The sequence below is a fragment of the Amblyomma mixtum genome, chromosome 1 (genome assembly GCF_055824585.1).
Source record: "Amblyomma mixtum isolate Tamu chromosome 1, ASM5582458v1, whole genome shotgun sequence".
NCBI lineage: Eukaryota > Metazoa > Arthropoda > Arachnida > Ixodida > Ixodidae > Amblyomma > Amblyomma mixtum.
The window spans coordinates 194687234-194700053 of record NC_143012.1 but is presented as its reverse complement, the minus strand read 5'-3'; the positions used below and the strand labels follow the sequence as shown (position 1 = coordinate 194700053).

At 47.5% G+C, this 12820-nt stretch overlaps 1 protein-coding gene across 1 annotated transcript in view; it reads left to right on the top strand.

Annotated features, from left to right (window-relative positions):
• LOC149370468 (putative cytochrome P450 49a1) overlaps window positions 1-6982 on the top strand; it is a 73872-nt gene extending 66890 nt beyond the window's left edge. Inside the window, exons 8-10 of the mRNA XM_089577798.1 lie at window positions 4423-4501; window positions 5652-5888; window positions 6863-6982. Coding sequence (XP_089433924.1) covers window positions 4423-4501; window positions 5652-5888; window positions 6863-6982 — 436 coding nt within the window. The remainder of the gene's footprint in view (window positions 1-4422; window positions 4502-5651; window positions 5889-6862) is intronic.
• Window positions 6983-12820: the final 5838 nt, after the last annotated feature.

Genomic DNA, 12820 nt, shown 5'->3' with positions numbered 1-12820 from the left:
TGAGCTTGGTTGCTTCAAACAGACTGGACGTATAGGCTACAAAGTTGTGCGCTCATTGATATCAGTAATATTAATATATACTGATATATACTGATCTATTGATATATTCCAATTCTACTGGAACGTAACTACATAGCTGAAGTAGCGCTCAATTTTCATCATATGCAGCGTAGGTTTCCCGCCGTTTCTGTACCAGGCAGAGCTACATCTCCCTACCACCAGTTAACCGACTTAAATTAAGAGCAACATAAGGGAACCGCTAAAATAAATCTAGCGAAAGTTAGGTCACAGGATCTTTTTTTCTAGACCTAAATTCTTTCAGGTACATGTAATTTGGCACGACATGCCGTAGCTGACTGCCCACTTTTAAAACGACGATAAATTGATGGCGCAGAGATTACTTTAGACAACAGAAAACACTGCTTATAAATTTTAAAGGACAGTAAAGACAGCGCACAAAACCCAGCTACCGAAGCTGCCAGAACAAGCGGCTGATTCTTAACAGCTTCCCGCAAGCCATGATTTGCATGATTCACTCCAATGAGCATGACCAGAAACTAAACAAAAGAAAACAAATCATAAGCTTTCATAGTCATGCGCGTCTCCTCATCGCGCGCGAAACGCTAACTCTCCTGGCACCAGCCCCCTAAAAGCCGTGTCTTAAGCCCGGAAGCGGAGAAGTGGGTCATTCCTGCGCACGAAGAAAGGCGAGGAGTTGGCGTGAATATTCTCGACGCGAACCACTACACCGAGAGAGAGAGAGAGAGCTGCCACTGAAGCCCGCAATGAGGTTGTGCCTCCCTCTAGAGGTCGCCGGGGTATAACATGAGCTTAAGGTCTTCTTGTTAGCCCCATCGCCAAAGTCACCAGGGAAGGAGGGCCATACAGTGCGCCGGGCCGCGCACGCATCTGCTCCCGCCATTAGTGTGTTCCAAAAAAATTTCTTGTTTCTCTTCCTTCAGAGGGCGCTTGCAGCGCCCAAATTTATCAGAGCCGCCCTATATTAAGCGAAGTGTAAGTTAAGCGGTGTAAAGAAGCACAGGGTGCAGAGAATTGAGCCAGTTCTATTGAACCAAGGAAGCGTAAACGCAGAAGTTAGGCATGCTCAAATATTAGAAGTACGCAATGAGAAACAATGCAACAGCACAAGTAATATCTGTGAATCAGTTATGTAGCCGAGGAATGCTGCATGATATCGTACAAGAGCGGAAATAATTCTCACGCTAATGACAAAGGCAATGAGGCTGAGGAGATTCATATTACACTGGAAACGTTAGAGGCAGTAGGGGAGGACTTACCACCTATGCACAGGAGTAGTGTGACTGGAGAGGAATAAATAACTGCAGATCACTAAGGACGGAGGGGGCGCGCTAAAAACACTGGCTACCCTGTGCATAAAATCTCTAAATGCCTCGAGTGTAGAGTAAGCGTGCAGAAATGGTAACATCAAATTAATCCACCTGAAAGCCGATACTTAGGCTGTCTAAATGTAAATATTGATTAGCTGTCTATCCTCTCTTACAAAGTCTCTTGTTTGTAGAAGTACAGCAGCCTTGGACTTTTGTCACCCAAAGGGGCAATGCAGGTTCCCAGATAGGTAAATCAACAACTTAACGCATTCGTACCGTTAACATGCGGAGTATAACTTCCTGATACATGCCCCTTATCCTCCACACATTGCGAGAAAAGATCTTCCCTACAAGGGTAGGGAAGAGGATCATGCAATGGTACCAGAACATACCTAGAGACACTGCACACCGAGCACAGTCCCTACTAGAAAAGAAATGAGGTATTAATCAGGAAGGGGGTCACGAATGGTGACACCACCTCTCCGGTCGTGTTCACCCCGCTCGCAAGATGTGTTCAGAGGGTTTCCCGATGAAGAGCTTGATAAATGTTTTTGGAGGGCACCTCGGAAATCTCTGATTCGCTTGGAACATCGCATCGGTATATCTCAGAAGTAGAATTGCAGCGCATGATGGACGGCACAAATGTTCCGTGGTGAGCGGTGAGCCAGGAGTAAGTATGACGCATTCTGACGCAACCCAATGTGACGTGGTCACGAAAAGAACCAACAGTTTTCGATAGGCAGCGAGATATTAAAAGTGGTAAGGGGTCTTAGTGACTGCTCATCCGAATCATGAGAGGAAGTAACAGAGAGAACTACAATGGGGTAGAATGTGTTTGCCAGGTGAACATCAGCTAGCCAATATACGCTCTGAATAACAATATGTTTTGAATAGCAGCCTGCCAATCTTCCCTAAAAGGAAACTATTGGTTTGTAACATCTTGCCACTTGGTTGCGGCACACAATCTTAAAGGCCCAGAAAAGCTTTGAAATTAAATTGATAGTACAACGAGGTACACAGAGGAAATTTTGGAGGGTAAAATATTAACAAACTGGAAGGAACCAGAGTCACTAAGGAAAAAACCGCGAGTTAATGACATGGTTTCTGCACAACGAGGATGTACAAGGAAAATATGCAAAATACTCGAAAATGTGTATAGCAACTGCTCGTGTGTGTCTATGTACATCGGTCAAACTGGCCGATGTCTGAATGAAAGATTACTGGAACACAGGAGGAAAGTAGGCAATTATAGCGACGGTGATCTTTCTGAACATTGTCATGACTCTGCTGAAAAGAATAAGAAACCATGTAAACCTATCTTCAGCGCATGTAAGATTGTGGCCAAACATAGTTGTCAGGATGTTAGAGAAATAATAGAGGCAGAATTGATTAGAAAAGCGGGTCCATCCTGCGTCAGCGCACCGTGTCACACTGACTAAAAAGTAAATAATGTTTTTGGGAGCGGCCACGTGATGTCGGCAGGGCTATCAGTTTGATGTCATGCTGCAAGGTGTATATAATTGTGCTTGTGTGTCAATAAATCTTCAGTTGGAAGTAAGCGCTCCTGTTGTCCATGTCTCTCTGTCCATGTTTTTTTTTTGCGCTTGTACGTGTCTGCTATGCGCCAACTAACCCAAAGGTCTGTGCTCTTGAGCAACTGCTCAGCCATCATAGCCTCCCATAGAGTAACATCAGCCATCATAGCCTCCCATAGAGCAAGGATGCCAGGTCGAGAAATAGAACAGGGATAAAAGATAACGAAAAATACCTTCGTAAGCTTCGATTCTCTGACATTCCCTTTCCGGTAATTCTGAGCACGAAAGCAAGATCGAGGTCCTATAAAGCCAAGGCAGAACTCCGGGCCTAAAATTCATAATGCGGAAAACTAATGTAATGTTAACCCGTCTAGGAACGAACAGTAATTTACCATCTGAAGTGAAGCTTTGAAATTCATAAACTGGGCGGGAGGGGGGGGGGGTGCATTTGGCCACTTCTTACATCCCACGCAGCTCCTTACCAGTATCGCTGAGTAGGATAGTCCAAAAGACCTTCATCTTACCGGTCCTCACCTATGGGGCAGAAGCGAAGAGGGTGACGAAATGGTTATATCTTAAAGGGAACAAGATGCAGCGATCTATCCAAAAGGAAACTGATACGAGTATGTATAACGATGATAAGAAAGAAGAGAGCAGTGTGCGGCAGGAAACAAACGTCGAAGTCAAACGTAAGAAGTCAATTTTTTCACAAGTGTCGAATTCTTTTAACAGTGAGCAGTGTTTCCCTTTTATTGTCATATTTTTTGCCTTCGTTGCCTGTGTACACGCAGCCAGGGTGGCCTTTTCTGGTAATAATAGGCGCGCACTCCAAGCTTGAACAAAGTTTTAGCGTTTCTGTGGAGAGAACGTGGTGCATATACCTTTGCTCTTTAGAGTCGCGTCTGGAGCGACTGTGACAAACTTAACCGCTCCCTCGAGAAGAGGAATATGTTATTATTTTGTTGGTTACCTGAAATAGATCGCATAAAAAGACGACTTATATTGGATGGCTTTATGATTCCACGAAACATTATATAACTGTGCTTGAATGGACAGTTTCAATGATTTTATAAGCTGTTACGCGCGGCGTAGGTAGGCGCAACTAAGCGAAGTTCTCGAGCAACCCTGCAATAAAAAGTGTACTTTATGGCTATTCTCTAGTAGAACACAAAAATATCGGCACTCTAGCAAAGGTGGACGCTGAACCTTCCACAATTTGGTTTGAAATCAGCGCATCGTAACCCAGAGGTTCTTGGCGTCAACAAACCCTTCAAGCATGCAGAACCTAGTGCATCTGGCGCTATAGCAAGCCCATTTTGGAGAGCGAATTTCTAAATTTCTGCACCACAGGATTAATTCTGACAGGCGGGTTAAGTCATCACATCCGCACAGTACAGTCATAGCTGCGATACCTTTGAATCATTTTACGCCAGCATTGTCAGCATTTTATAAAGTAAAAGAATTTGCATTACAGGCAGCACAAAACACTCAAACCTCCTCTGTCTACCATTGCTAATCTGTTCCTTTGTTTCTTTCAGATTTTACCCAATCATACCAGGCGTAAATATCAAGTTGAGACACAGCGTAACTATGTCCGGTTATCATATACCTGCGAATGTAAGTTTGGAATTTTCCATGTGAGTGAAATGCTTTTGTTTGTCCGAAAACTGGCGTGTTTTGGCTCCTTTACTCATATACCTAAGGTCGAAAAAGAAGTTCACCATGATTATATTCTGTACTGCCATATCGATGCGTGTCTATGCTAGTTTGAAGCCCAGAGTGATTTTTGATAGCATAAAAAAGGCGCATGTAGGAGGGGCCTAAGTTTTCATCCGCTGCGGTGAAAATGCTCAGGAGTGCCGCAAAAACATTTGCACCGCCATTAACGCAAATGGGGTTCTGAGTTGCGGGCCCTCATGGGTCAGGCATGGGCTGCCCATGGGGGCCCAACATATATGTGCGGGATTTGCATCTCGGCATCGGGCGGCACACCCAACGGCAGCCCGTTGGGCTTGCTACGTAGCCCCCACAGAGGACAGCTATTGTCTGCATGCACAAAAACGATAAATGTGGTTTTCCTACGTCCTTTCCCTGCTGAAAAAAATTATGTGATGCGATAACCTCGTACAGGATTCATCATAGATTATCATAAAATTTGTATGATATTCTGTGACATCTCTATAATGACTGTACGAGTTTACACAAATGTGTGACATCTGTAGGATAATTTTCCGTTATTTGTGTGATAATGTTGTGTGTGTGTGGCACTACATGACGCTGTTTAGTACAGAGGAATCATTAAGCTAGATGCCAATCTACGGTAGTCTTCGATAATTTGTGGTTTTTGTGTGTGTGTGTGTGCTCCAGGCAACGTTAACGCGATTATTTCTCGTATTATGCATTGTTAGGGCCCCGTACGCAGAATTCTTTATGGGGTCGCACGGTTCCAGTTCTGCACTGAACCAACAGAACGCTTTACTTCCATTTATGCGCCCGGACACCTCATGTACACGCCTGCGGCATGTCAATTAAAATACCCCTTTTTAACCAGTTTTACTCTGGCCTTCTTCAGAAATGTCGGCATAGAGGGTGACGTATTCTTTTTGTTGTTGAAAAGTTAACCTCTAGTGCACTGTTAGCTGTTAAGCAGTTTACTTAGCACGTTCAAGTACAGAAACCAAAGCACTGCTTTTAGTTGATCCATATGAATAAATCACCTGAGGCTGATGCGCGGTTTACTAATGGCACGCATCAATAACTTGCGCAGGTTGTGCTTAGGACTGAGCAGTTCGTAACGGGGAGGCTAGAGGAGAACTTCTCCCGGGCATCCGAGTTCCTTCCACAAAGGTGGCTCCGGTCAGCTAAACAAGGCAGTGAAGAGAGCGCCAGTCACGGCGAGGCTTTGACCGCGCACCCGTTCGGCTCCCTTCCATTCAGTTTTGGCCCGCGAGGTTGCCTTGGTAAAGGAATAGCCGAGCTTGAGGTCTGCACGCTTCTAGCAAAGGTATGTGTTTTTTTTTTATTTTCATGACAGTTCACGGGATCTCTGTGAATGGCTTGAATGGCAAAAGACTGGATACCAAATGCAGCAGTCTAAACTTTATATCAGAGCTGAGTTGTGAGTAATACTTCGTGTAAACTCATCCAAGTTTTTGGAATCAGTAGAAGCGGGCCATTCGGTACCATAAGAATTTTCAATCCTAGGCATTAACGAGCCTAAATGGCACATGATATATCAAAATGTCGTAGTGCTAGGCTGAGTATTAATTTAGGCCACCTTGGGTTTTAACGTGCGCTAATATTACATGGGCACCTTTCGCGTTTCGCTGGCATCGAAACGCTCCTTCCACGGCCGGGATTGAAGCCGGGTCCTCCGACTCATCAGCCGAGTGGCCTAGCCACTGAATCGCAGCTGCGCATCTGATTCTGCTCTGGGAGCCCTGTTGAGAAACGTGGTAAATTCTTGTCTTAAAATGGAAGATGGCACTTTTTTCAATCAGCCTAAACAAGAATAGTTGCCTACTTGGATTTAATACAATTTATTGTGAGTAACGGGCTGTACAAAGTGATCATTTGTGTCATAAGATTGCCTTCTCTAGAACCAACCAATTCTGTAACCTTTCCTTACGTCCTTATTAATTCCCGGAAGCCAATTCAAATCGGACATGACCATTCATCACAGAATATCGACAAGCTGTTTTCATATATAAAACCGGACTGAGTCACACTTCCCAGTTTGGTCAGGTACCTACGTTTTTCCTCAAGGTTGCTAATCCACCCGTTGAACTTTTCCTTATTGACATGAAGGAGTCAGCTCTACAAAACTTTTGATGCTTAAGCTTTGATGCTGGGTTAGTCCGCGGGATCCACACAATTTTGAAGCATATTTTTCTTTTTGAAAACGGCCTTCTTTGCCTCAATGTTTTTGCTAGTGTACCTGTACTCATGCTGTTCCGTAACAACTTTATTTTTTTACAGATATTAATGAGGTACAGAGTCGAAAGTCATCAAGGAGACATCGGGTTCCGGACACTGATGAGTGCTAAGCCTCAAATACCAGTCACGTTCAGATTTGTTGAACGGGACTTTACTTCTTAGGGGAGGTGCCCTGTTATGCGTGCGCTGAAATATAAACTTAACGATCGTCCATGAATGCGCTCAATTCATAAAAACTTCAAGGATTATTCTCTTCATATGCAATGTCCCATATTTGTCCCTATGTAACCCGTATCTCCCATCGTTTGCAGCAAGCCGATCTGAAGTCACCAATGCGGCATCACTTGCACCATTTTGGGGCATGAAGTAAAGAAGTTCTGTGCGCCAGCTTTATGTGCTCCAAGACGGGCCCACACATTGGCCCGCACACAGTTCCAGCAATAGCGCCGTTTGGGAGCGCGCCCAGTTCTCGAATCGCCTATGTACTGTGGTTTTACCTTGCCATGAAAATATTTTTATTTCCGGAGGTAAAGACACCGGTCACTGTTTAGCACACGCAGTTCATTCTTAAGAAACGCCTCTTGTAGAAGTGGCTTGAAGGGGGGCATGCTCTGTTACTAAATACGAATAAGCTGTGCGCCTATCAAAACAGGGACGCCATTCGTTATTCCATTGGGACCTTCCCACGCCAGTACGGACAGTAGTAATACGGCCGACGACCTCACTAACGTAGCCCGACAGTCGGCACTGGCTACAAACTGCAATATGTGCGAAACATTGTCCACCAGCATGGTCCTCTACAGCTACCGAGGGGCAGCACATTCAAAAAAAAAATTCTGTCTTTAACCTGGGCCCATGTTTAGACGGACACAGAGACCTTGCAACAATTACTCCTACAAACATCACGATTACTAGTTATCAGCCGTGGAACAATAATTATCATGTTAGAGAACAAAGCTCACTTTTTCTGATTTTTCCGAAAGTGGTATACAAGTCATTGCTTAGGATTTGAATAATACATACATACTGGCCTGCCCTACCTACATTATGCCCACATACTGGACTGCGCCGCACATGCCAAGTTATGTTCCTAGGTGAAAACCGCCTATCGAAAGCATCGGTCGAAACTCTTTGTTACGTAACTGCTTGCGACCATAGGGAAAAATCTTTAAATCTGCATACCGTCTGGTGCGGAACTTCCTTTACATCCTCAAGAAGTATACATCAAGGGCTGCGAACGAATTTGCATGCTTCGTTCCGAGCCCAAGCCTGAGGATCGGTCTGATCGTCATTGAAAAAAATTGGCTGTGGTTTAGCTCTCGTTGAGCCTGGTCGAGGAACGAGAGGTACATGCCTAAGGCTACGCTTAGAGAGAGAGAAAAACTTTATTGTAAGAGGAATTCGGGGCACGCCCCAGGGTCTCCGCACGACCCCACTGCACTGAAGTATTTATGTTCCTAATGTCCGTAACACTGGCAGCCCGGCCGGTGGCGATGGTCTGCACGGCCGGGTCCTCCGAGCGCAGCAGGGTCTCCAAGTCCTCCAAGGTCTTGACGTTCTCTAGGTACCGCGGGGGAGGGGTCCGCCGGGCAGAGGGAAAGGATTTGGAGGGAAGAGGCGAAGGGCTCTGCGCATAGGACGCATGCAGGAGTGGGGAAGGATGGATGATAGTGGGCTAGGGCAAGGGGTGAGGGGAGAGAGTGTGTCTGTAGTCTGCGCAAGAATATTCCTTGTTTGTTATCTAGGGAGGGGTGCAGCGGGAGGTAGAGCTGGCGTGAGGCTCTCTAGGCCTGCGTCAGCTGCAGAGCCTCACGCCAGCTCTACACCCCCCCCCCTTCCCCCACCCTTACGCTTACCTTTCGCTTGAAAGTAAGACGCACGATGCATCGTTAGGGGGCCGTGTGAGCGGACGCGTTCACATCCGCTCCGCAACTATACCTTTTACGACCGGATTACCTCATCCCAGCCGTCAGGAACCTGCCGATACCAACCTTTCCCGCTTTGGGCTACCACATCAAGAGGTAAGTCCATATCTTTTCCTGAAAGCGCTGCGCTAAGAGGCTAAGCTTCGCGACGCAGCATCCACCGATACCGAAAGCCACTGACGCAGCTTCGCGCTCGGACCAACGGCGCGTCGACGCCTGTACGGCGGCGTGAAACCCATTGCAGTAGAGGAAGAAGACATTACGCTCTCAACTGACCTCTGGCAACGCGGCGAGGCGCGCCGCGCACAAACGGTGCGTGATATGACGTAATTCTGCGCATGCGCACAACTGACGAGGCGAGCGGCGTCTGCTCCGCCATCAGAGCCGCGGCGAGGCGCGTGGCGCGAACACCACCCCTGCCTCTGACGTCACTCCGCGCATGCGCACAGCTGGCGGAGCATGGTGCCACGGATTAGCGCGCAGCCACCCTGACCTGGCGAAGCGGCTGGCGTAGTGCAGCTCTCGCTGGAAACGAAAAAAAATTACACCACCTTTACAGAAATGTAATGCGAAATTGTGCGACAGCATTCATTTCACGGCTGCAACCCAGTGGTAAGGATATGCTGTCGCTTTTGAACGACACGCGGTCGCAAACACACCATTTGTATTCTTGACAGTCGCCTACTGACATCCGCTTCCCTCCGTTGCCTCCCTGTCCCGGCTTGTGGGGCACCCACTTGAACTGTTGATTTGTTAAGCCTGAAAGCATGAAAAAAAAACATGTAAGAAAATGATATACAGTGTAATTAAATGTGCGCAGACTACTAGCAAATCGGCAAATAGAAAAGCAATTGTCATTACAGGAGCATATAATTCACATTTTTGAATACACTGTTTTTACGTTTATTCATAAAAGACACCAATGGAACCATTTATGATATCTCTAAGGTCGTTGAATAGGATTCTATTATGACAGGGAGATTAATTTCCCAACGTTTTACCTTATGCTTGATTAAGAAGCTTTGAATTTGTGAATTAGAAATGATTGCCTTATTTCTCGGTCGTAGAGTGATCAAATTCCGGATCAAAATTAGCAACCTTAGTTTATCAAATGAATGACCAGGATTTCCTGTGTGCTTCGATAATGGCAACTTAGGAAGGCTGGTGTCATAAGCTTCGTGGCCATTAAAACGCTTCCGAAAAGATATTGCAGTTTGTTGAATATATTGTCTGAGGAATAAAATAGCGTGTGTGTGCGCGCGTGCGTGCGTGCGCGTGTGTATGTGTGTGTGCACGTGTGCGTGTGTGTGCGTGCGTGACCGCGCGTGTGTGTGTGTGTGTGTGGTGGTGGTGGTGGTGAAAATATTAACAAGGGACAAGAGGTATGTTTGGATCAGCCCGTAAGGGACTGATCCTTACAAGCACTAGGTGGAGGTCCCTTTTATGGGACCCTAGTGGCGGTGGCCGCCGCCCGGGCACGCCCGACTAAGGCTTGTTGAGCCTGTAAGTCGTGGCAGCCGAGCAGGGTCGCCTCCCAGTCCTCCCGGGTTGGGTTGGTGATGGGGGCAATAGCGGGGCAATAGCGGGGATAGGTGTCAGAAGACACTGCACTACAATGTGGGCAGCTGCCAATAAAGGAGGGGTCAAAATGTTTTAGTGCTGCTGGGCACAGCAATGTATTGGTGAGAAGACGGAGAAGGAGCCGCTCATCCGCGTTATTCAGGCCTTTACATGGGCTAGGGTAGAGGCGATGACTATTTTGATAGTAGATTGTAATATCTTTGAATGTATAGACCGGATTAAAATCGGGTTCCTGATCGGGTGGGGAGGAGAAAACAGCCCGGCGAGAGAGCGTCTGCTACCTCGTTTCCTGCCAACCCCTGATGAGCAGGGGCCCATATAAGGTAACAGTGTGCGGGGTCCGTATCCCGTATGCAATTTTGGTAGATTCGATAGGCTAGGAAGGGAGTGCAGCCTTGTTCGACGTTCCGACAGGCCCCTCGCGAGCCGGTGATTATGTATTTTGAATCGGAATGTGAGGCCACGAGAGCAATCACGACCTCTTCTACTTGTGTTGCACTGCGGGCTCTGAAGGTGAGGCCGTTAACTGTGTTGAAATTTGAAATTGAAAATTTATTTCTCCACACACATTAAAGTTGAAAAGGGGGACACTCGGCAAAAAGCTGCATAATGCAGCTTGAAGTAGCACCCAGTGCCCCATGAATATGATGTTGTGAACCACCGCGACCGTGTACCATCCCCCGTGGTGAGGACCGGAGGCGTCCACACCTGTTCTTTTGCCATAATGTCGGTCTAGCGCTTCCACTCGTGCCAGGCGCCGACCATTATGGTCTTCGTGTGATATGTTTGCTGGAAGAGGCCGCACGTGGAGGGCACGTCTCCACAGTTCTGGGATGTGAAACCTGTCTTCCATTGGAGGGGTGTGTTGAACATGGAGTCGAGCAAGAAGGCTTCGACCCGACTCCGTTAGCGACAACCGCGTGTACTGGTTTGTAAGGTGCGACTCCCGGAGCTCCCGGAAAGTATTCACCGCCCCAAGAGCCATAAGCCGGCTGTTTGAAGTAGTGATGGGGAGGTCAAGGGCACGCTTAATAATTTTGCCAAGGATGACCTCAAGCGCATCCTCCTCTTGTTTCCGTAGGTGGAGATAAGGTGTCGAATAGATAATTCGACTGGTTCAAGAGGCGTTTGCCAGCCGCAAGGCATCCTTACTTCGTAATTCCCCTCGTTTGTTGGAAACCCGGCGGACCATGCGGCCCACCTGGTCCCCCACCTTACGGAGTTTGGCCAATGTAGTGTCTGGCCGTCTGTTTTTTGTGGATGTAAAGTCCTAGTACCCGTATCTCGTCACTTTCGCGTACGGGACCACTCGCAAGAGAAAGAGAGATTTTAGTTGTGCACTTCTGTTAGGGGCAGAGGTGTACAAACTCCGATTTCTGAGGGGAACACTGAAGACTGCAGCGGCGGGCATAGCGGGCAACTATCGTCGCCGCTGTTTACAGGCTGGTTTCAATGTCCCCTGTGCTGCCCTGTGTGGACCACAGGGTGATGTTATCGGTGTACAGGGTGTGCTGCACGCCGGCAACACCATCCAGCTGTGCCGGCAGGCGCATCATAGCCAGATTGAAGAGCAGCGGGGAAAGTGCCGCCCCTTGGGGGTTCCCGGCGTGCCGAGTAGGTGAGGACCATGCTCTCTATCTTGGATGTGGATGTAGGATTGGCAATCCATTAAAAACTGGCAGATATATCGAAATGTGTTGAGGCCACAGTCGGTCTGGCTTAGGTTAGGGAGTATGATCTCGTGTGTTGCATTGCCAAATGCCCCTTTAAGATCCAAGGCGAGTACTACCCAGTCATTATGGGCGTATTCGAGGGGGTCAAGGATTTCCCGACTAAGTTGCAGGAGGACGTATGAGGATCCGTTCGGGCGGATTCCGAACATGGTGCTCGCAAAGACATGTTTGTGTTCAAGATATTCAGATAACCGATCCCGCACCATCGTCTCCATAAGTTTGCCCACACAAGAGGTGAGAGAGATGGGGCGAAGGTTATCTATGTCAATTGGTTTTCCTGCTTTATGAATAAATATGACTAGAGCCGTTTTCCAGTCATTTGGCAGGGGTGTGTCCCCGCGCCAAATTGCATATGTAGTCGAGGAGGGACTGGTATGCCAAGTCGGGCAGGTTCGTCAAATGCTTGACGATGACCTTATCCCTTTCCTGGCGCAGTGCCCCGTTTCATTCTGCCAGAGCCGCCCGCAGATCATGGAGTTGGAAAGGTTGATCCAGCTCGGTGTTGTCCTTGACTGCATAAGAGTACGCAGATCCACGGGCGTCTTGGGCTGTACACAGATACTGGTCCCAAAGTTTCTGTGCCAGTTGAGTTGTGTTGCCAGGGAAAGCGTGCATGGCTGACTGCAAATGTTTTTGTGCTTCGGTTCGTGTTTGGGTTGGGTCGAGTAGGGCTCGAAAGAGACGCCACGTGTTGCGGCTGGACATTTGTCGCGCGGCCGTGTTACATCTATCCACCCAGTTGGAGTCGATGAGTTGGGCCG